Source organism: Dermacentor variabilis, chromosome 7, assembly GCF_050947875.1.
Source record: "Dermacentor variabilis isolate Ectoservices chromosome 7, ASM5094787v1, whole genome shotgun sequence".
NCBI lineage: Eukaryota > Metazoa > Arthropoda > Arachnida > Ixodida > Ixodidae > Dermacentor > Dermacentor variabilis.
Genome location: NC_134574.1, coordinates 87,395,626 through 87,420,841, shown reverse-complemented (window position 1 = coordinate 87,420,841; position 25,216 = coordinate 87,395,626). Strand labels below are relative to the sequence as shown.

Here is a 25,216-nt window from a genome sequence, read left to right as displayed (position 1 = left end):
CCTTGCACCTTTTCTTGTGTACATGGCATCTAGCAGTCGGAAAGCATGTCACATGATCACAGTTTGGAAATGTACCGAAAGTTGGTGCCGAAAGATAGTTTTCCAAGAATGTACGAACTGGTAAAAATGAAGCGTAACTGTATTGGGTCATTTTTTTTTTTGTTCTATATCACGAACATTGGTGCTGGGAAATTGTATGTTGGATTGTATCAGTGAAATTCTGCTGTAGTTGTCAGCCAAAGTGAGTGATCTTGACCAACGAATGGTCAGTTTGAACAAGGTGGATGATCACGTAATGGAGAGCTGGCATTTCAGTGGGATATTTCAGAGGTCTGGAAGAGGGCTTCCCACGAGCAGCTGCTTACTGCTGCTGGATGAATGCGTGTGTCGTGTATGTGCATATTTGACATGTTTGCATCTTTAAGTAGGCTCCTAGCATGAATGATACTGTCTGCCTTTTTTATTTTGGCAATAAAGAAAGGCATGCTATGCAAAGCCAGAAAAGCAGTACTATGGTATGAAACCCAGGCATGGCTAGATAAAGTCAGGTGAACAAGCCAGTAGGCATTTGGAAACTAGCCCCAATGAGTGCCACAACATGTCCAAGTATAGGTTGGCAGAATAGGCGGATCCTTACTCATACTCATGGGCACACACTCACATTCATTGGCATTCACTCACATTCGTACTCATGCTGACCAACACTCACTAGCATTCACAGTGGCTACCATTCACACTCAATGACAGTAACTCATGTTTGAACTCATGTGCACTCAAACTCAGTCACTAGCTTTAGTTCATACTCATGCTAAGTGGCACTGACCCCTGTTCGTGCTCGCATTCACTAAAGCTTATCAGCAATCACTCCTGTTCATGCTCACGTTCACTCACCATCGTCGTCGCTCAGTAAATCTCTTATCGCGTGCCTGCAAAATTGAGTGTGAAGCATGTATGAGTCAGTGTACTTGTGAGTGAGTATGCTGACCTATGTAGCCCAAGAATAGCTCAAAACAAGCTAAAAATTTGATCTCAACAGTTTATAGTGAAATCCAACTCGTTCATAATAACAATGTGCTTTGTTTCTAATATGTTCATACATATATTAAAATATTGGTTCAAGGTAAATTCAAAAGAGTCATTGGCTCAGGAGATTGGTAAAAGAGATTGTCAATAAGTGCTCGACATCATTGATGTTCATGTCAGTCATGGTAGCTACTCTTAAGTGACATGTTTAAATGTGTCTGCCATTTGATACCTAATAGAGAGCTCTTAAATGGAAAAAACAGGGGTGAAAATTTGTTCAGTGTGTATTTTTCTGTACATTGGCAAATCGTGGGCATGTTGATTCGGAATGTGAAGCACTCAAGAAAAATTTAGGGAAAGAAACCCAGCAATTTCAGGTTCTGTGCATTTTGTTTTTCTCATCTAGTTAGTGCGTTCCAAGGCTGCATGCTTAAATTTTGGCAATAAATAGAAATAGTCAAGAAAACGAGAATATAGGTAGAGTTTCTATATTTAGCCAGAAAAACAAACAACGAAACTGAAGCCAAAAACCAGGACAAATGTATGGAGAATCCTGTCAGGGGCTCATGGCAAACAAGCCAAAACCAGCTTACCATGTGCTGCGCCGGCCATCCATTGGCCCATGATTAAATTTATTCAGAAGCATGCTACTTGCATTCAGAAGTTGCCAGATTTGCTTGATAGTACAGGGTGTGCTCTACAGCCCTTCTGTAGGGCCAACAACTTGGTCACTGGAATACGTCGACACTCACTTGCACTCGCCAATATACACACACACACACACACACACACACACACACACACACACACACACACACACACATATATATATATATATATATATATATATATATATATATATATATATATATATATATATATATATATATATATATATATATATATATATATATATCTGTGTGTGTGTGTGTGTGTGTGTGTGTGTGTGTTTTTTTTTCAGGATACGCACTCACTCCTACTAAAACTCATGTCAACTCACACCACTCATATTCCTACTCGCACCTACTCAAACTCACCAACAGTCGCCCTTGGTTTCACACTCATTTCTGCTTACACCAACTGGCACCCATTCTTGCTCACATCTATACTCGCGCCTGCTTGCCCTCACTGGCATACACCGGTGTTCATACTCACATCAACTCCCACTCGCCTGCATTCACGCATGCTAATGTAGGCTCACACTCACTTGCGTTCTTATTTAATATGTCCTCCCACACCCTTTGTCGCTCGCTCGCAGTCAAACTCATGACTGTGAAATGTGTGTGGGTTAGTGTAGTCATGAGGTGGTATTGTAGTCATGAGTCACCTAGGGCATGGCCCATTGCGCTTCTGTTGAACCATGGAAAACAGTTGCAACCTCACCGCAATTAAATGTGTGTGAGGAATTGCATTCCAAGGCGAATGCAGTAGTCGTTTCGCATGGTTCTTTAACTTCCTTGTCTCGACACAGCCAGTTCGAATCTTCTTCTGCTTCCTTTCCAGGCCATTTTCCAGAATGTGGTGGACCTGGCTTGTGATCTCGGGCATTTTCCTATCCTGTGCTATAAGGTGGGTGCATTGCTGTGTAGTTGTTTTCGCTGAGGCCAAGGTCGAATGTGATTACATTATGCATGTTTTACAGAAAAAAGTACTGTACCTGTACGAAATGATTTGGTCTTTTGCTATCTCTCTTTCTTTTTATAATCACATATTGCACATACTGTTACTGTGTTTGTGCTAAAGTTTTGCACGAAGATGGCATTTTATGGGATTGACAGTTCAATACAGTAAAAGTTCGGTGTTACGAATTTCAAGGGATAGTGTAAAATGTTTGTGTCACCCGAAATACATATCACCAAAAAACAGTTATGGTGCAGTTGTCAGTAGAGAAAAAGGCTCAGCCGCTTCGCTCTCTTTGCGAATTGTGGCCTCCTCACCACTTTACTGCTGGGGGTCACAATGCGCTCATTCATATCACACGTGCCGGCACGCATCAATGTTCGAAACAATTGAAATGTAGCTCATAGTATGCAGGACACTTCAGCCCGGGAATAGTACAGATTCGTACCAGCTGTGATCATATCACCGAGATTTTACTGTAAAACACTTTGCCCGGTTACTTTCACAGTTTCTCAAGGGAAAACTGTAAATGGGCCTTTGTCTGCACTTCTTTCCAGTGAATGACATTTAAAACATGATGGCTATGTCACTTCCAGCGTCTACAATATGCCAAAGCATGATTCTCAAGCCTGGTTTTCATTTATCACTGGGAGCACATTAAGTGGCCTGGAGGAAGGCAAATTCACACTTCTTTATTGATAAACATGGCTCGCAATAGCGCCATGCGTTATATCGAACAATTGAGACCGTAAAATGGGATTTTTTCGGCAGAGGCCTCACCAGTAGCATCCATGTGCCACTCCCTGAGACCATCACCATCATGGCTGTGCGGCCCCACTAAACCGTGGCTGCCACGGCTCTCTCTTCCTGGCTGCCTCCACAAGGCAATCCTTGACCATAAGAGGCATTTCTTAATTTCTTTGTCAGAATAGAACCTCACTATTTTTAAAGTTGGGAGCACAACTGCACTTGTGACGATGCAACAAAATATTAGATGGCCTTCTGCCAGTAACAACCATTCATGTTCATCTAAACTCTGACTGAGGCCACGACCTGTCTGCCATATATAATTGTGGTCATAACTAAAAGCAGCTCTACAAGCTACTACAGTGCAATGTCTTACAAAGCGGTTAGAAGGTTTTACCTAACATTTGTCAGTTCTTCCTTCCCTGCACAGCAGGGCGTATTTTGCCTAACTTAATTATTGCCAGTAGAAACAGCATAGGCTTTCTACTGAGCTGATATTTTCTTAAAAGGACACTAAAGAATATATTAAGCTGAGTAATGTTGATAGATTATTCGTCAAAAAGTTTATCATTGTTTTCTGTGTGCCAATAGATGACTGTTGCATAGAAAATTGCTGCCCAAGGTAACGTTTGAATAGACGAATTGACGTAATTCCCATGTGACCTCACTGTCTGCTGCTCTGTGGGAATGAGCCACAGCTGACATCGCATGAGCAGTACCATAGTCCAAAATAGCTGGCATTGCCCTGATTTTCTATTAATGCGAAAACGTTATATGGGTTATGAAGCGGAAAATTTGGCGTAGTGAGCTACATTGGCATGACCATCGATGGTGAACCCACAATTTTTCGTGGGAGTCAAACCCACGGCCATTGGTGTTAATTAAGGTTAAGGTAATTAAGATAGAGTTCCTTAAGGCACTCAAACTTGCCACCTTTGTTGGAAGTCAGAGCCTCGACCATTGGTGGGAGTCGAACCCACAACCTTGCGTTGTGGCATAATATTTAAACATCGTACGGTGGTAGCGATGCTTTCGCATTCATCCACGTAGAGATAACTAAGTGCCCTTCGAATTTTTTTTTTTCATTTTCTTGCTAAGAATGATGCATTCGTTATTACAGAAGCCTTATTGTTCAGTCTAGCTCTACTTAATATTTTCGTTTAGTGTCCCTTTAAGCTTCTCAGAAAGATAATGAAAAGTTTGCCTCGATGCTTCTCCATGCATAATAATCATCCGCACAAATGACACATATGACACAACCAAAATGCAACCCCTCACCAACCTCAGCCTGCTGCCATCCTAGCATCCCTGTGCTTTATAATTGTGCGAGGAAGTTCATTTACAGACCACTGGGGGAAGTCTAAAGTTGATTTGATTTTGTAGCTCTTTTACTTAATCAGTGAACCTGGTATCTTGGAAGAAAACACAATAGTTTTGCTCATAGTAGCATTACGGTCATAACACAAGGTGCACATTTGTACTGGGAATTGCAAGAAAAGAGCATGCCAGGTGTTTATACAATTCATTACCTAAAGTTGCCATTTTATTTATTCATTTATTTATTTGTTTATTTATTTTCAATTTTCAAGGTCACAAATACAAATCTGGAAGAATGCGTCATACATTTTGCTGAAACGAATTTCTCTGCTTCTTACATGCTGTCTTGTTCCTTTATTCCACGCAGTGTCAAGTTCGTTGGCCTCTTCGTGGTACTTCTTGTCGGCTTTTACACGGCCTATGACTTGTGGGAGCTTCTCGGAGATTTAGAAAAGCCTCTGGTGAGCCTTATTGCTTGTAGTCCAAAAGATGAATCTGCCAAAGGGTCTGAACTTGAGCTCATTGGTACGGCTTCATGGCAGAAAAATAGCGTGAAAGAAAGAGGACAACAGAAAAGTGACATGTGTGCTCGAGAAATCTGCCAGGCTTTTACTATGCATTTCAAGGTGCCTTCATTGATAAGCTCCCCATCGATTGCCTTAACTGACAAAGAAATCAACTATCTTCGTGACTGATCGATTGGATGCTTTTGTTTCCTTTTCTCCCTTGAGGGGTTGGTTTGTAGCATCTTTGTTTCTTCAATGTATGTATTGCAGTTGCAAAATAAACTCACTTGTTGTCAGTCATCGCTTAGTCTTCTCCTCTCTTTTCCTTGTCCCGTTTTTCGTCGCACTGTTTTTCTGCCATGAGGTTTTATCTGTTTGCAGTAGAAAATTGCTTAACAAACACTGTTACTCTGCACGAGGAAATGCTACAAGGTAAATTTAAAGTTTATTGAGCCACAGTTTGCTTGGAGAGGAGTTCAAATTTATTCAGTAGCGCTATGGGCACAGGTACTTTTGAGCATAATTGAGTCGATGCATATCGTACTCAGTGCAGTGGTTTGAGTGCTTCTGCACATCGCTTTCAAGCACATCTGAGTTCACTGCTGCTATGCCCTCTGATACCTAATGCTTCATTGGCGCTCTAAAATTTCAATGCAGGTTGACATCAGTGAGGATCATAACTGCTCATAGGACTGCTGCGTAACAAACCCAACAATGCTAGATCAGACTTGTTAGTAACTTCAGCAAGCTTATTAACTTAGGCAAGTTTTGCTTAAGCTCAAGAATGTGCTCGCACATTGTGAAAGTGCCATGCTGTTAGTAGCATTACCCTTAGGTAGAACAGAACACCAAGGAATTAGAGGCCAACCACAGCAAAGCTTTAAATCGCATTAAAAAATTATTGCAGAACACATCTACTGTACAACTGTTAAAGTTGTGCAAGAGCATATTCGGAGCACATACTTTATTTAATTTCCATTACAGCCGATTGAGCAAAGGGGGACGGTGTGTCCGTTTATGCAAGCAACAATGATATGTGCAAGTAACTACATGTCGCTCTAATTATGTGGAAAACTGAGTGAGCTTTTTTCTTTTCCTGTTGCTGTTTTGATGCTTTTAAATGTTACTTCTCGTGAAATCAAAGCGCTTTGACAACTAATCCGATAGAGTAGTAAATTCATGTCAATCTTGTTAACCTCACCTACTTGGTCCCTGTGCTCCGTACTTTTGATAACCGTCATGTGATGCTGTGTGTTATCTTGCTTTTGCATGCTTAGACATGCATGTGTGTGTTCTATGTGTATTGTAAGCAAAGGATAGAATGAAGGCTAGTATTTACTCTTTCATCAGATACTGAGTTTAACAAACTAGTGTTTGCTTCTTGTGCTACATTGCTATGGTGTGGTTAAGCAGCCTTTTCTTTTGCTGCTTCAAGCATTTTTTTTTCTGGCTTCCGTTGTGTGCAGGTTCTGGTGGGAAAGCACTTTGTGAGCAGAGCCGTGTGCCTCATTGTGCTTCCCGTGTGCCTGTACATGCTCTACTTCTATGTGCATCTACACGTGCTCTACAAGAGGTGGGTGCAGATGCGCATGTCATTTTCAGTGCGGGCGGCATTCCTCGTGCTCCTGCGTCACAGTTTTGCAGCATTTTCACCTTTAAGGGCTCTCATGAGGCACCCAGCTAGTCTAGGTAGCACCTTTAAAGCTGGTGCGAGCAGTTGCAGCTACACAGTTTCCTGTTTGCCATTGGAATTCACCATAAGCTTTGTAATAGTAAAAAACCCAAACTGCATCTGGTAATGTAGCTCCTGGACCTCTTATGATATCAAATCTCTCTCTCTCTCTCTCTTTTTTCTTTTCTTTTTTGATGTTCCATGTTGGCTTATCTAAGAGCTATGGAAGTCGTCTATGCATAATTTTCAGCTTATAGTAAAGAAAGTTATTGTGACCACTTGAAGTAACTTGACCCTTGCACAATAAATATGTTCCTTAGGCTGCAGTAGCAAGACAAAGCCGCTGGTAAGTTGTGCTTGGCAATGTAAGTTTTCTCTTTACTGTCGTCTGTTTACTGCCGGTTGTTTTTACTGCGTGTTTAGTTTATGTGAAGGGATATGATGGAGCTTAGTCATTATCTTTCTTAATTGTTACAGTTCAAGTAAACAGAATGAAAGGTCAGCTCTTGCTGTGCTGTACCATGTTTGTTTTTGATGTCTGGTAGCATGATGATCACAATTTCCCACCAAATCATTGTAAGTTGAAATGCAAACAGAAAAGAAAACTGATCAGAATGGCTGTTGCATGTAAATACATGAGAGTGCTATGTCCATTCACCCTGTAGCCAGTTTACAAGTGTAGTGTGGGCCTAAGTGCACACTACAGAGCCTGAATTGAGCCACACTCACAAATTCAGGTGAACATGTATACAGAACAAGGCATTCTAGTCACTTTCAACTTGTTTTCATCTGAATTTATGCCTATAGCGTTATTAAACTACAGCCCTAAAATGTGTATGTGCGGGTGGGTAACAGTAACAACCATCTTGTTTAACAAGCCATATGAGCAACAGCATTTACCATTAGCCAGTTCACCATTTGTCCACTCTGGTATGATGGAATATTGAGGCACCTGTCTGTTTGTGATTCAGTCAAAAAGTGTCAGCAGTTGAGCAATCGTATTCTTGGTTATCTCGCTGCTCAGATTGCTCATGACAGCCTCTTTCTGTTCTCAGCTCCGAAGGTTATAAGCAACTCGAGTTGAGATCCAGGGAAAACACGGGTAATGTGGGAGATGGAAATTCAAGACGATGAGCAAAACGAGAACAAAGTGAAAGCGGGAGCCAACGTTTCGACAAGTGGACTTGTCTTGAAGAAAATAAGTCCACTTGTCGAAACGTTGGCTCCTGCTTTCACTTTGTTCTCGTTTTGCTCATCGAGTTGAGATAGTAGTTGATAGCATTCAAAAGAATTGCGACTACTCAGTGTGCTATTCACTTTTGACCTTTGATGGTGCAGCGGCAGTGGAGATGGCTTCTTCAGTTCTGAGTTCCAGTCCCGGTTAAAAGGCAACTCTCTGTACATGGCCAGCATGCCTAGAGGTGAGTATTATGGTGGTGCTGTAAATTATAATTTGAGCTAATGGTGACGCCGCATTGAAGCAGTAGTGTCAAAAGCAAAAAAAAAATCTTTTTTTTTTTTTTTTGCTTTCAGTGGGGTTGTGCCTGCACGCAGTTCACTGCATGCTTCAGCCTACGTGCTTATTTCGAAAACTTGAAAGAAATTATTTTGAGCGTGCTGTGTTGTTAAAACAGCACTATGACAGTGATCACCCGCAAGTGCATTCTTTCCGTCTTCTTCATTTTTTAGAAGTTTGTTACCTTGCACCACTTTACATCAGATACCTCTCCAGTTTAGCTGGTAATATAGTCAAAACTCAATATAACGAATATGGATACAGCAAATTATGATACCCCTGCCACACTGGCACAAAAAATGACATTAACTGGCTTAACGTCTTAAACTTTAATGTCGTTCGTGGGGTGCCACACGGACATGCTTAATGGCATTGAAGCTTAATGCCATTCGCAACGTAGGTGCGTTCTCGTAACTCACTTTGCCGTCAAATGCGTACTCTCGTTCCCAATGTATCCACATTGTGACGTCACTAAACGAATTATTAGTGAAGAAGAATTAATATATTATTCACTTTTTTTTAAAAATTGCTCTTTCTTGCTGTGTAGTGCATTCTTACAACGATTACAACTCACTTGGCCGTCGAATGCGTACTCTCGTTTCCAATGTCCCCGCCGTGGCCTTGGTGACCACATTCTGACTATATTAAGCTAACTTGTAGATAAAGACAACTAATATATGCACTGTTTTAAAAGGAGCTCTTTATTTTTGTAGAGATCAGCAGGCGATCTTGCCGCCACACAAGGCTAGAGAACTAATAGTGAGCGCGTTAACCAGGAGAAGCTGTTCAATTGCACGGCGGCGGTTCCTTGCCTTGTTGGCCTCATACTGAAGCCTTCGAATCTCTCGACAATGTTTTGATCGAAGAAGCACATACGCCAGAACAAACTGGGGCACACGGTCAAATTCTTCAGGATCGTGGCTTGAGAGCGTTGAAGCTGTGAGCGCCATTTTTCCAATTTCAATGCTTTGGCTACGCTATGGTTCGGCCATCGAGCTAGCTTTGGCTTCAAACAGTTTATTGCTGGGTGCAACAATGACATTGCTGAAGTAAACTACATACAATACGCTGATTAATGTTTCTCACGCCATTTCTTTAACATCTGCTCTCTAGATAACTGTTTTTTATTGTATTACGATTCGCAAGCAAACTTAACCGTTTAACTGCAGCTATCGCCATCGCAACGTTTAATGTCATTAAGCATGCGCATGTAGCAGTGGTCAAAATATAATGGCATTAAGAAACTTAAGGTCTTAAACGTTAATGGCATTAACCTTGCCCGTGTGGCACAGGTATGAGATAGAACAAAGTAAATCTAAAATATTTATTGCCAATATCAGCATTTAACAAATATAAGATATAATGAAAGTATTCTTGTGTCAGATGTGGTCTTGTTATAGCAAGGTTTGAGTATAATGAAAAGCCACTAAATTGACTCAGCCGAGCAAATTTGCAATGTCATCTGTCTGCAAAGCCCATTGCTGCTACTTTTTTCATTATACTCACTTTGCTTTCTTTGCAGGTACATAGGATTTCATAGATTTCAGCCTATCGAGACATCTGCAAATTGTTTGGCCTATGTGAAATTTAAATTAGAAGCTCTGTTTGGCAAGCCTGCTTGCCTCACAGCTTTTGGACTCGACCAAAATGCGTACTAATGTTGAATTAGGAAAAGCTAATTTTAACTAAGAAAATGGCAACTGAGGTAGGCAGGGGCACCACTCCCCACGACATAATAAACTCGCTTTTCTTTTTTGCCAAATTGACAGTTGCTAGAACTTTTTTTTTCATCTCTTATGGAGTGAGCTAGGGCAATATTGGTGTTAAATGTATTCCTTTTAAAAAAGACCCAGAGCTGCAAAATGCAAGTTATATTGTAGCACTGGTAAGTTGAATGTGAATTCAGGAAACATCGTTTGTTAAAATAAATGTGCTTGTCACAGGGCATTTTGCTACTGCCCAAGCCTTACAAATGCTGCACATCAATGCATTTTGCATGCTGTCACACTCAAAAGCTTATGAATTTTGCAATGTGCAAAAAAAGCTGAATATTCCAACATGATTGTTTTACTTTTAAGCTGGGTGCGAACTTTTGGAGAAACAAGCTTTATTGAAGCGCCTGTGCCCCATGTGATCTCTAATGTGAGAGCGCATCACAGCAGCCAGTTTTGTTCATTTGATTACATTTCTGCTCCTACTGAGATGCTAAGGCGTTCTTCACTATATGCCCACCTTGATCGTGTGAATGACCAAAAGCGTGCTATAGACAATTACTGTAATAAATTACAATCGTCATGCTTAATAAGCTGATTAGTGCCCTTCAGGGAATTCTGCATTGTGAATCAGCATTTTACAGTGTGAGCAATGCTGTGGGAAAGCAAATCGTGGCTTTGAGCCCAGGACCAGGCAGATTCAACCTAGTGCATTTGGTACTACGTTAAAATTTCGAATGTTTTCCTTATTTTACTGTGTACTTGCTCAATTCCAATGTGTTTCTTTTCTTTATTATATGTAATTTGTTTTATTTTATGCATGACTAATCTCTGTCAGGACGGTTATAATTGTTTATGTATTTCTGTTTCCAGCTGTGAAATGGTTCTCGGGCTTTTGTATATTCTGTTGAAGCATTTGCCACAATTCGTGTGTATTTTTTTAAGACTGATAAAGAGTCATGTTACACAGATTAGCTGCTGCTGAGCTGAGAATGCCCAGTCATGCCACAAACAGACTACAAGGCTTATACGGACTGTAATTGACTTGCGTATATTTATTTGTGGTAAAATAAACATTCTGTTCTGTTCTATATTCTTCTTTGATTGTGGCTGTTTAACTACGAGAAAAAGGCCTGGACTCTGCTTTCATTGTTCTGGGGATTCTGTTGGTTGGCGAGATATTGACTCATGCATGCTTTTCCACTGGACCCTTCTGGCTCCAGAGGTGGCATATGGTGCTCAGATCACACTGAAGAATCACCGGACGGGGGGCGCCTATCTCCACTCGCACTGGCACCTCTATCCTGAGGGGCTGGGAGCCAGGCAGCAGCAGGTGAGTGGGAGATTGGCACAACTTTTTTCATTTTATTTATTTACTTGCTTGTTTGTTCAAAATATTCCGAAAGGCCTTTTTGTGCACGGCATCACATAGGAGGAGCCTCACAACATTAGTAGAATTCAGCTACCATAGTGTAAGATTTTAAGTACTCACAAATTAGAGGAGGAGAAGCTTATAGAAGGAAATTATTTGCTCATTACAATATATTGTCAAAAACAGTGAGCATGAAGGTAGCGGTTATACAACATCAAAGTGCAAACAAGCAGCATAGTACATTGCGTACGCGTGAAGCACAGCATTCAGGTGTTTGCAATTTTAATAGAAAAGAAGGCACAGCTTGCACGGCCAAGCATGTTCTCTCTCGAAAAAAATACTAATAGAGAAGAAACTTTAGGAGGTCCAACGCAAACGTCCGAGGTTGTAAAAACTTTTGCATTGCAGTTTTCATGGCTATGTTTGATGGGAGTTCATTCCGCTGACAAAGTGTCATCTGACATTCTATTGGCAGCTTTTTTTTTTTTTTTTTTGCTGTCTTCAAACCTAAAGGACTTGGAAACAGTAAACCGAACCAAACCAAACCTAAATGTCTAAATGTGTTTGGCCATTTCATTTTGTGTTGTAACACATTCAAATACTCTTTTTACTACTTTAGCAGTGTCTGGAATTCTCTTCCAATCAATGTTGTTTGTTAACAATCTGTGAATTCACTTGTGTTGGCACTCAAATTGCACCTTTAGTCAGTGACAGAGTGACGAACACATTCTTCTGGTCTCTGGTTATGCTAACTTATTGATAAATTTATTGATGACATTTTCTGTGCCTTGGTTTCTTGCTTATGCATCAGTCTATACCTTTTCTTTCATAATACTTCTTTTGTTCTTTTCTGTGCTCCGCTTTGGCACATTTTGCCATATGTATCTTTGTTTTCTTTCCTGTGCATTTCATTAAATGCACATGTTAACTTTCTATTTATATTGACTACTTCTTGTACCTGACATGGCATAATTTCACGCCTTTTACCTTATTCTTCTGAGCTTGAATCCGCTGTATGATAAAGCGCAATGCTCGTACGATGTTTTGTTTGTCCTTTCCTTTATGAGGCCTCACAGGCTTACAGTATTGATCAATAAATAAATGAAATCTAAACCTAACCTAGCCTAACATAAACTAACCTAACCCTAAACCTAACATCACCTAGCCTATCTCGACCTAACATAGCCTAACCTAACCTATTGCAACCTAACAAATTAACCTAACCTAGCCTAGCCTAATGCAACGTATCTTAACCTAACCTAGCCTAATATAACATGAATTAGCCTAGCCTAATCTGACCTAAACTGAACTGTACCAGACCTAACCTGTGGTGCCTCCGAACCCATAATATTTGAGTTCCATTAGACATTGTATCAAGATTGACGGTCTTGATACATAATTGCCATCGCACTTTTTAGTTTGTTTTTTTTTTTTGTCCACCCACTGTGTTAGCTCAAGCGTTATGACATTCTGCAGCCGAGTGCAAGGTCGTAGGTCCAATACCCAGCCCTAACGATAGCATTTCAATAATGACGGAATGCAAAAATGTCATCGCCATCTTTGGGTTTGCCCTAGTTCATGGAAGTTAACTCATCTCTCGTAGCCTGTGTGTTGTTTCATGATGTTATGCCCAATCGATCAATTCCTTAATCAATCAACATTTTTCTTTGTAGGGCCCTTAACTGCTGCCTGTTTATCAGCAGTATGATTGGTGTTCTCACCTTTATTTTTGTGTTTATAAACTTTCTGTAGCCGTGTGAGTAACTGAGCATAAACATTTCTTCTGATAATATGTTGGCACTCTTCATTGCATGTGTGATCTTGTGAGTGAGGATGGGAGGTAAGCAATCTTGCTTGCCTCATTAGGTGACAACCTACTCCCACAAGGATGACAACAACAACTGGATCATCAAGAAGTATGACCAGGAACCCAATCCCAAAAACAAAACAGTGGAGCTGGTTCGCAATGGCGACCTGATTCGTCTCGAGCACGTGGTGTAAGTGAAAAAACTCTCGTGACATCTTTTCTGTTGAAATGCTTTCAACACTTCTCCTCGTATTTTACTGGCTTATAGAGTCAAACCTCATTTAATGAAGTAGCATGCGACACCAAATACCTTCGTCATATCCGTTATTGTTATATGCATGTATTCGTTATATGCTGAAATTGGAAAGAAGCATTAAAATTTGCTTTGTTTTACGTGATGACTCATTGTGTCATTGTTTGTTTATCGAAATACGGCTGTACCTTTTTTCAGTTTGGTTAGTTTCTTGTGGGTGAGGACAGCGTTTATTGCTTAAACCTAGAACATCTGTATCAAGCAACACATTGATGACAATGTTACGACCTGCCGCGGTAGTTCAGTGGGCGCGGCATTTAGCTGCTGAGCATGATGTTTCAGGTCTGATTTCCGTCCACGGTGCTCACACTTAACTGCTGGTGAAGCCTGTGTACTTGGATTCAGGCTGAGGTTAAAGAACCCCAGTTGGCAAAATTTAATTCGGAGCCCTCCGCTACACTGCCCCTCATAACCTGCCGTGCAGTTTTGGAAGGCCAAACCTCATAAACTAATTTTAATTTGTTAAAGATGTTTCCCTGTTGCATGCACTAGTATCATTTCCTGGCTGAGGCGATTGTCCCTGGTTAACTTAGCTACGCTAAGTGATGCGAGCCGTCACTTCCGTTACGTGAGGGCTTCTTTCTTTTGCAGATGCTGATTGCATTTTGGTATCATTGCCCTATCTTGGCAGTTGTCGGGTGTTCATGTGCAGCAGTACTGTAGTTAAGCTCTGCTTTATTGCTGCGACAAAGATAAGGTGATGGCAGCTAAGGTGCTAGTGATTGCAGCAAGTTGTGCACTGTAATATTAATAGCCTGAACATTCCCCTTTATTTCTTGCCGTGATTTACTCATGCGCAGCACAACTCGCAACCTTCACTCGCACAAGGAGCCTGCACCTGTGACGAAGCGACACTACCAAGTTTCCTGCTACGGGGAGGTACGGCAAAAGGGCACTTTAAAGATTAACATGGCCTTGTGGACACGTTGAACAAAGCCATCACTTTTGTTGTCTACAAGTTCAACTTTGAAATAGATAAATCTGTCTGCATCCTTTTGTACACTACGAAAGCTCACAACACAGCCAATAACGCTTGCCAAGGTCGTTGCTCACAGGTGGTACCATACATTCTTGCTTATTTTTATTTCATTCAAGTCGCAAAGCACAGTATGAATACAGGCATTATTAATTTTATGCAGTAGTAATTTATGGCTTTATAAACAAGCAGTTTGGGCATTCTTAGGTGATGGTGTTGCTGAGCCTAATAGAAATGGCATGCGCTTTGCTATGGGACTGTTGTAAAACTACTAGCAAGGCTACAAGCTCATGTGCCGGTCTTTATGCCTTTCTTGCCTGCTGTCCTGATCATTTTATAAGCTTGTAGACTGCTATTCAATAGTTGACCAAATTGATTCTAGCATTGAAACTTAAACAGTAGCATACTGTGCCAGCAAATGATCTTGTTTAGAATGAACCATCATGCAATTTGATAGTTTCAACTTAACAGGAGCCATCTTACATTTAAGTGTGCAAAATATTAGTATTGACTAAGTATTTTAAGACTTTGGAAGCTTGAGCTCTAGAGATTTCATTCTGTTGTCTGTCATCTCTGTCATATCATCGGCCTTAGTGAGTATAGAAGAACTGGTGAGGCTTATACATTGCTGAATAACGGACATGTCCTCTGCTATAGAGGTCTCCTAGATAAGAAGCAATACGGGGTATAATTCATAATCCATAAGTACATAGCGGGCAACATTGATTAATTCTACAGCATTAATGAGAGGGTAGCTGTAGTCGTAATCAAACTTAATAAGAGGTATAGGTTAAAGATAGTACAAACCTATGCTCCAACATCCAGTCACAATGATGTAGGGTGCTATATCAATCTGTTTTTGAAGAGCATTGCGATGGGCATGTGGAGTGTCCTAGAATGAAAACCTGTGGACACTCTTGTATGATCAGATTTGGAAGATGAAAAGTATGCTTAAAGGATGCATTTTCTTTTTCTTCCTAAAATGAAGAATGGCACCGGTGATGCCAACGATGTCTGGAAGGTCGAAGTTGTCGGCGGCACGCCGGGTGAAGTGGTACAGACAGTCACCAGCAAGCTGAAGCTCATCCACTACCTTGTCGGCTGTGCCCTGCATTCGCACAACAAGCAGCTTCCCAAGTGGTGAGTTATAATGGCTAGGCTAGGCACCTCCTGTTAACCTTCTAAGAAAAATATGTGGGAAGAATGCACTTCTCTTTATGCTTAACACCTGTGGCCACATTTGCACAATAGCGACATTAACTTCCTAATGCCTTAAACATTACTGCAATTCACTCCTTGTGACAAGAGCATACTTAATGGTATTAAAATAATGTGGCCTATTCCACTCTAGTATATCCTCACAGCTCATTCTGCTGTTGAACAATTACCCTCATTTCAACTTTTGGTTACAGCCGCACAGGAGGACACATTTCTGAAATAAACCTAAACCATTTTACATAAAATGTACCTAATACTACATTTAGTGGCTTTTCTTACAAGTTTTGTCAGCTAAACAATCATTTTGCATGTGATAGTACAATCGGAAAAAAAACTTGTGCAGCTATGATCATGTCACTGTTTAGTGCAATTAAATATATGCATGTATGTAGCAGTAAAGCCAGATATATAATGGCATTAAGAAACATAAGGTCCTAGATAGTGGCATTAACTTCCCTCCTGTGGATGGGATATAACCCGTATTTATTGGTGACTTCCACTCATCCTTTCACAGGTGACTGAGCAAGGGCTCGTGTCAAGCTTGGATTTCACAAGTCTAACCCTCATATTCAGAAATGCATCTTAACTTAAACCTCACACTTGGCTTGATCTAAATGATGCCTAGCGTGAACCTACGCATTCACGATAGGCGAAATTTAGATCAATTCATGCACAAGCTTGAAGTTAAGATGCATTTCTGTATATGGGAGTAAGTAGGCTTGAGGAAAATGTATGCTCCACACTGGACTGCAGTCGAAGTTATCACATGCAGCTGGCAGTGTGACAAATCAAATCAAATCCCTTTGTTGATTCTAAAGTTCCAAGGACCCACCGCGATAGCTCAATGGTTGAGGTGTTGTGCATCTGAGCTCGAGGTCATGAATTCAGTCCCAGCCGCTATGGCCGCATTTAGATGAAGTTGAAATTCAACAGCGCTTGTGTATATAGATTCCGGGGCATGTTAAAAAACCCCAGGTGGTAAAAAAATTGATTCGGAGTCCCCCACTACAGTGCACGTCATAACTGGATTGTCGATCTGTTACGTAAAACCTCCAAATTTAATTAATTTTATTCGAAATGGATACGAAGGATAAAAGCTGGTTTAAGCAGTTTGACTAGGCTCTAGTGGCCCTGAGAAGGCAGACACATTCTAAAACCTCCAGTTTAATTTTTACCTCGATAGCAAGAAGTAAGAGTAATCGGCCACAGAACGAGTTGATCGTAAATGATCAGTGGAAAATGTAAAGGTGCTCTGAATCAGCTATACTGAATCAACAAATAAAAGAGAAGGTTTCCTCCAAATTAGACACTGGAATACACCTAAACTCATCCTGTGGACAACCTTATGGTCCAGTTTTCCTTGAAATAGTGAGTGCTTTCTTCAGCCAGGGTCGCCAAGTCTAGTCGGTCATGAAATACCCCAAAGAAACAAAACGTCTTTAAGCCAAAGGTCCAAAAAGTACCCCCAGGCTTGCTTGCAACACAGCATGCAACGCAAGTGCTTCTGCTTGGTAGAAACAGTGCCCTGGTAGCTACCAGGCGCCTCACAATGCTGGTGTGAGGAGGAGCACTGCCACTGGTGTCTCGCCTCAATGTTGCACGTGATGAAACAGAAGGAATACTCATGAGCATTTGTTGGTCGAAGTGTACACTGTACTGCTCAGGCCATCGTATGCGCCATGGTGTGTGGTGTGCACACAGCTGCTGAGCAGGAGCTTTGGTGTTTGAGCATGCAACACTCAAGCCAGGAGTGGTTGGCAGGATGCGGCCCTTGTCTTTGCTGTGGAGCCAGTCAAGCGAAGTGTGAGAGTGTGCCCAGTTGGCTCCGCCATTTCTTGCAGCTAAACTCGTGGTGCATCTCTTGCATTTCTGAAGACATTCTAACCTGTCATCCAAGGCCAACGCTTGCATTGTCGATAGCTTGAGGGCACAAGGACGGCGTGATCACAGCTGTACTTTGTAAACTCATGCATTGCGCATATCTACTTGAGACGCTCTCACAGATGTAGTTTACAGAACTGCGAAACTTGCTTTTAGGGCTGAGCTATGGATTGGTGAACGTTGTGCTTTATTTACTATTTTCTTTAACTTACTTATTTTCTACAATGCTTATAAAAGCTACGAGACACTAAATCAAAATTCTGCTCCGCACAGTCTGTAAACTTCACTTTTGTCTCTTAAATGCAACAAATCTTATTTGAATCAGTTCGCCAGCTGTCCAGAGCATTTCTATTTTGTACATTATTTGAATAGAGAAATGTAAGTTGGTCCCTATCTAAAGCTTCGTCTTAAATTAATGAAATTTCTCTGTGGCCATTGGTTATCCCATGTAGTAGCGACTCAATTCCTCCTATTTCATTAGATTCACTGAGGCATCTGGCTCATTCATCATTGGAATGTGCCTGTATGAGAATGGTATTGATTCCACCTGCAAACACCTGCATCTAGATTGCAGTGATTCAGAAATTTATGCAGCCTAACTGTTTATTAACATACCATGAAGCCTCAAATGTTGTGGCTTCTATGACGGCCACTGTGTGTGTGACCGCTGCTGTGGCCTCCCCACCGCTGGGGATTTTCTCAAAAGATTATAACTCGACCACCTGTAGTTGTTTTTAGCATGCATGGTTATGGGATCCAAATGTAATGCTTATTCGTGAAATGCTAGCACATTGCACAGACTTGAAGGACCTGCTAAGCTCATTACTTTATCTCCTGTGGACACTTATAAAACTTGTAAAGTGTTGAACTAAAAATTAAAGAGAAACACTCACTCTTGGAAGTTGTGCCAGAGAATAAAGTGATCGGGAGTAGTAATTGCTTCTTTTTTGTTAACATTATGTGACGCACTCTACAAATCCACGAACAACAAATTTTAGTCTACCATCTTTTGGGTTGTCAATTATGAAAGAGTCACTCATTTGCATTAACTTATGAAACTTGCAGAAGGAGACGAGGCATAGACAGCGTGTGGGTGAACGCATTTGCGATTAGCATTATTCTCAAGTCATGTCATTGTAAACTGCCGTCACAATGTGTGTACCAGAAGCACTGTCATGTCAAGAATATCAGCAGCTACACTTAGCTACATTGAGGCATTGCGCTCGATTCTGTAATATCCTGCAGAAGCAAGGGGTACTGCCTAAAGTGGTCCCTGCAAAATGTGGCTTTAGTGATTCTTTGTTAGCCATTTTTTCTAATTTCAGTAATATTGCTAAAATGTCACTTCCACATGCGTGCTTTCAGCAAGCCATTGACTTTTCTTTTCTTTTGGTACCAGGGGCTATGAACAAATGGAGGTCACATGCCACCCGAACTTGAGAGACAAAAACATTGTGTGGAATGTTGAAGACAACCACTACCCACACTGTGAGTGAGCTGAAAGTCGCTTTTTCTCAGGAACAGTGTGCTCACAAGTACATCTTTATCACAGTGCCAAATGTAAGCTTTGAGGCTTATGCTCCTGGATTCCTGAAGATGTTCTTGGAATCACACGCAGTTATGCTTCAGGTGAGTCTCAGTTGCAGCCCCTGTTTGATTCTACCTGTGCCAGCACTTCCCACATTTTCTTGTAACATTGTGCATGCTTTGATGCATCAGATGTTTGTTGTGCTTAGCAGAAGAGAATAAAATCTTGTGTTTTGTGCTCATGGGAGTCAGTGACATGATTGTTTATAGTGCACCCCGATGTCATCTCACTGCCAGACGTCGCTTACCATTTGTACCATTTCCTATATTAATAGCAATTTGTTATAAATTGGTTGATGGGAAAGTTCTTATGCTGTTATAATTGAGTGTTTAATTTTGTGCTGATTATCTAATAACTGAGAAGCCTGATGCAAACATTGTGTCAGCATTATTGTTCTCCAATCAGAAACGTGTACTTCACTACAGGCATTTCTTTTAATGCTGTGTAAGTTTATACTATCTGAGACATCACTTTTTGTTGCTCTAGAGCTAGAAGCTAGAAGTTATTGCTTGGAAGCATCCGCTAAACAGTGAAGCACTACACCTCATGTCTTCTGCAAGTCGACGCTAAATGTTCAATGATCACTTTTGCTCACTAGGGTAATGCAGGTCTCAAGCCTAAGGAGGGTGAAGTGACTTCCCGCCCTTGGCAGTGGCCTATCAATTACAAGGTATTTTGGAATGAGATGACATTGTTAGTCTTCAACTTTTCTCTTGGGATTATTTTTATCTATGCCTTGCTCTTCTGCCAGTCCTAACTCTTGTGCCCGAGTTGTGAAATGGAAATAGACTTATTGATATGTGTCATATTACAAGTAAACAATTTTTTAAAGATATGGTCACTGACTAAGTCATAGGGGAAAAAAAGTAGACATTTTTCAGAGCCGGTGTGTGTTTCTTGGTCACCTGAGTGTGTTCAGGGCCACAAGTCTGGGTCTTGGTCATGAATGCGACCAAGGATGGCTCCTAAACATCTCTTCTTACTCCATGTTTGACTTTGTCACTGACTGCGACTGCACAAGCAATTCCTTCTTGCAGAAGAGACTCACATCAAGAGCTCTGACTACTGCAGTTGCATGCAGAGCCTAGGAATGAAAACCATAGCAAAATATAGTCAAATGTGATGTCTAGAAAAGGGCTTTTACAAAGAATGCACAGTCTACTTCTTTTTCTTTTTTTGGTTAGAAGTAAAGTGTTCATGTATTCATAAACATTGCCCAATACATTTGAACACCGTAGCTTCAATAAAATTAGCTACCTTGGGTAGTCGATTTGTGCAACTTAGTGTGAAGTACGGTATATGAAAAACAAAGACTAAGAAAGTAGGGAATTGAGTAAAAGCAGTTTAACTAAATTTGTTTCCTGTCTGTGTGCAATTTCCACAAATTATTCTAGTACTTGCCACCATAGCAGTGTAGCCATAGGATAATAACGCAGCGTCAGGGCCATATCAATATTAGCCTCTTCAGGTGCTACTATGAAAACGGCTTCAACCTCGGATTCCCAGATTGCTGCACGCTTGCTAAATATGCGGGGGCATATTTGGCACCTTTGGAGGTAGAGTGTGGTGAAACGATGCAATATCACGGGCAGGATATTGTGACTGATTCGACAATTGTGATTGGCCGGGATACAGTCATCAGATCTTATACCGTTGCCTAGGGAAGGCAACGGTATAAGAGGGGAGATTTTTCGTTCAGTGGAGGCTAACGTGTCCTGATGTGAACTCGGACGTTTAGTATGCTCCTGCATGGAGTGGGCTTCCTTATCTGGAGCCAGTGTAACTAATGTAAAATAAACCCTTTTTCCTTAATTTCTACTACTGGACGTATTCGACGATGGGCTTGGTGGATTCTTGGCCCAAACGCCACCTCGAGCCACACCAATGGAAGCAGAGCAACGTGTTTAAAGGGCAACTCCGGCATTTTTTTAACCATATTAGGATATTGTCATTTTCATATGGAATTGACAGTCCTGTCACCGGTAGAGTGGTTCAATTTGCTTAGAAATTCAGCAATAATTTTAAATAACCAATCAACGAGATACCGAAACCGAAACGGGTAGCTGCTTTGTGTGATGTCACGATGAGTCGATGACGTCAGATCCTACACTACCATAATGTAAACACGCAGAATGCGTGTTAAACAAGCAGTACACGTGGCGCTAATGCCAAAGAAGCGAAGCTGATGATGTCTCCCGACGACACAGGGAGCTTTTACAGATTTTCCAAACTATACAGCGGCTATTTCAGCTATGATTTCAGCGACAGTGGAGGTGTAGTCGATAGCACTGCCTGCAGCACGGTACGGTGATGCATTTGGGTTATCGTCTAACAGCCCTACACCGCACTCGCTGTGAAACAGATAGGTGAACTCGGCCAACAACAACACACATTAAGGTGAAGATGCTTATTGCAAAAGGGTTGGCGGTGAGATATGTTAATGTGATGTGCGACAATGGGTGAAGCAATTTGCTGATACCGGAAGTGAAAAGTGAGTGCTTGCCGGCACTTCCACATGACACAGGTGAACTTTCCCACATGTACTGTGGGAAAGTTGTGGCGTTGGGCGTTTACTGCTCTCGATCGCGCATTTTTTTCTTGCTCACACAGATCTAGAAGCCGGAAAATGTATCATACGATTGCAGTTTGGCGACGTACTGAATGTTGGTGCTGAATTCTGGGAAGGTATTAAGCAGCAAAAAGAAGCATAACTCTATTAGGTTACTTTTTGTGTTCTCGATCGCAAGCTTTGGCACCAGGAAATTGTACAAAATGGGATCATATCAATGAGGTTCTGATGTATCTAGCCTCTTACACCTACCCTCTGGCCTAAGTTATCTACCAGTTTTGGTCACTAAGTACGTGCTCGTGGTCCTAGTTCATAGTGTTCATTTCAGCTTCCTCACCTGACTCTCGTCATGCCATTGTCATCACACCTCTAACGCCAAACCAAAGGCCTAGTTGTCCGAGAGTTTGGGCCACTATGCATATGCTAACAGTTATGATGTTGTCGTATAGTCGTTGCATTGTTGTCATGCCTGCTTCGTCTTCCAACTCGTCATGCCATCGTCGTTATACAGTCATCATGCAGTCATCGCTGAGCCATCGTTGTCATGCTCTCATAGTCATCTCATTGGCCTCATACTGTTGTCATGCCACCACCATCATTGCGTCGTCATCAAACATAGTTGTCGTCATGCACTTGTTGTCATGTGTCGTGATGCCTTCATGGTTGTTCCATCATCGTCCTTATAACTTTTAACTCATTTAACTCTCACCATGCTGCCACTGTCATGCCATCATCGTCACACAGTCGTTGTTACGCCATTATCTTCATGCTGTGTTCGTCACGCTGTTGTCTTACTATCATCATCACTTCAGAAAGGTCATCCCATTAGGCTGTGCCCTCATCGTCATACCGCCTTCATCCCATTATGGACATCATTTCTTCTTTGCCATTCTATCATGATCAAGCCGTCATCCTTCAATCAGCATTATCTTGCCAATGTTATATCATCGTCGTTGCATCATCATCAGGCAGCTGCCATCATGGATTCATTATTGTATTGTCATCGTCATGCCATCGTGGTTCTTCAATCCTTATTGTTACAGCTACATCATCTGCTTGTCGTCTACCGCCGTCACAATGTTGCTGTCATAGTCTTCAAGATGCACATGTTCTCAAATCATTCTCGTCATGCGCTCGTCGTTGGCCCATTCTCATCATGTTGTCATTTTACCATTGTCATCGGTTCATAATTCTCATTTCATTACCATCATGCCATCGTCGCCATACCGCCTTCATCATTCCATCATTGTGATTCCTTCTTCATCATTTCATTGTCGTCACTGCATCATCATCATCAAACAGTCGTCGTCGTGATGCCATTTTGGTCACTGTATTATCATCATAGAGTCATCATCTAATTCTCCTTGTGCATGTCGCTATGACTTCGTTCACGTTATTTCATTGCCTGTATCTTAAAATTGTCATCGTAATGTCGTCATGCCATTGTTGTCATTCTGCCATCTTATTTCCATCGACGTAATTGCTCCTTCTTCACTGTGTTGTCATGATACAATTGTCATACCATCACGCTCAGAACCAACCCTGGCATGTGAGTGTCATAGCAAAGTGCTCTGATACTAGAAAGAATGTATGTCGCATAAGTTCAAGGCAATAGAAGTCCCGGAATGACCACTACAGATTCTAAATAAACATGCGCTTATCAATAAATTATTTCGCTATGTTGCTTGAATGTTAGTCACATTACCATGAACAGTCATCGTGAGATGGGTTCCCCTGCAATTCTTCTTTGTACTGTGCATGGAATGACATGCAGATCAGCTGATATGTCGGTGCATGTTTGTACACTGTTTATTATTGAGCATCTAGGATGCTGTTTTGGGAGGTGCAGGCTGCAATTTCACCTTTAAAAGCCAGGCCTGACGGGAACTTCACAAGCTGTTTACCCTTGATATCCAGGGCCAGTTCTTCTCAGGTGTCCAATACCGCATCTACCTGCTGGGCAACCCCGTAATCTGGTGGGGCAACCTGGTCTTAATGGTACTTTATGCCATCATCCAGCTGTACGTGCTGGTGCGGCAGAAGCGAGGATACCTGGGCAACCCAGAGACACAAGGTCAGTCGTGGGACTTGCAATCACATCCCTCAGTTCCTTTTTCTCTGTTACTTGGCTCTTTTAAAGGCCGACTGCAATGGAGCTTCACTTGGGGGCTACATTGTTTGAAAATGTGTTGTAAACTATTGAAGCAATATTGGCAAAGGCTCAGGACTGGTAACTGTCTGGTCTTTTTTTGTAAGGAGCCTTTGAATAGCAACCAAGTAGATGACAAGGGCGTCTGGTGGTTAGCAGATGTGAAATAAGCTAAAGAGCATGGCCTCTGAGATCTTTAGCGCATCAACAGTCTCGGAGGTCATACCTAGCTGTGCTGTGCCAATTCTTTATGTTCTGAGTTCTGCGTCATTTCTGGTGAACGATGATGGTGTTATTTTTTTATCAAGTTTCTAAATAAAAAAACGTCTATTTGTACAAGCTTTTTATTACACATTCACTCTTATTCCAGACATAAAATTTTGTATGAGTGCTGCTTCATATCTACAGTATCTGAAACTAGGTTTCTTACGCGGTCTAAAATTTCATTGTACTTGGCCTTTAGCTCTGACATTCTTCCTGAGAAACTGCATGAAAAACTGCATGCATTGCGCCAAAGTTGACTTTTGGGAACGGGCAGAAACCGAAACCGCTCTGAGACATGCTTATCCGGACGGACAATTGCTGCATTTAGAGGTGGGGCCACAGGCAAGGCTTGTCAGGCTGTACTGCAAGTATACATTTATTGTATTCATAGCAAGGTACAAAAGCGAATTTGTTTCTGTATCGCTAAATTTAAGTGACCGCCACTTTCAAATCCAACGTAAGTTGTGGGACCATTACAGAATGGCAACGAATCAAATGGGAACATAGGAGTAAGTGGCCTTAAAGTTGGGACCGTGAAAACCTGACATAGCAGTCAGGAAAATGCAACAGCAAGAAATTTATCAATGGGGTTCCACTGTAGTTTAGCATGATCCAGCTGCTTCTAAGTTAAAAGAGAGGAAGCAATTTATTTACAGAAATTCAGAAAGGGCAGCCTAAGCTATACCTTACTCTGACTTGCTGCTTTGTACTTGGGAAGGTGAATGAGAAAAAAAAGCGACAACTAATGATAGGATGTGTATGTCTAGTCTAGTGACTTTTAAAAAGGCTAGGGCTGCCTTTATAATCATGGATGCATTTGCATCCCGGGCCAAGGACCCAAAACAAGTTTATCAAACAGTGCTCTGCTCTCAACGTGTATGATCGAAAAAAAAGTCATCAAAGGATTACAAAACATTTTAACAATTTCACGTACACGTTCAACATATAGAATAACAAAATTGTCCA

General features: G+C 41.4%; 1 protein-coding gene across 1 annotated transcript in view; it reads left to right on the top strand.

Annotated features, from left to right (window-relative positions):
* The window catches only part of tw (Protein O-mannosyl-transferase 2), a 40,845-nt gene that overhangs the window by 6,959 nt on the left and 8,670 nt on the right, over positions 1–25,216 (top strand). Inside the window, exons 6-17 of the mRNA XM_075698744.1 lie at positions 2,527–2,592; positions 5,075–5,168; positions 6,680–6,786; positions 8,224–8,306; positions 11,337–11,446; positions 13,352–13,482; positions 14,406–14,484; positions 15,570–15,721; positions 19,080–19,168; positions 19,233–19,309; positions 19,867–19,938; positions 23,755–23,911. Of these exons, the coding sequence (XP_075554859.1) occupies positions 2,527–2,592; positions 5,075–5,168; positions 6,680–6,786; positions 8,224–8,306; positions 11,337–11,446; positions 13,352–13,482; positions 14,406–14,484; positions 15,570–15,721; positions 19,080–19,168; positions 19,233–19,309; positions 19,867–19,938; positions 23,755–23,911 (1,217 nt within the window). The remainder of the gene's footprint in view (positions 1–2,526; positions 2,593–5,074; positions 5,169–6,679; positions 6,787–8,223; positions 8,307–11,336; positions 11,447–13,351; positions 13,483–14,405; positions 14,485–15,569; positions 15,722–19,079; positions 19,169–19,232; positions 19,310–19,866; positions 19,939–23,754; positions 23,912–25,216) is intronic.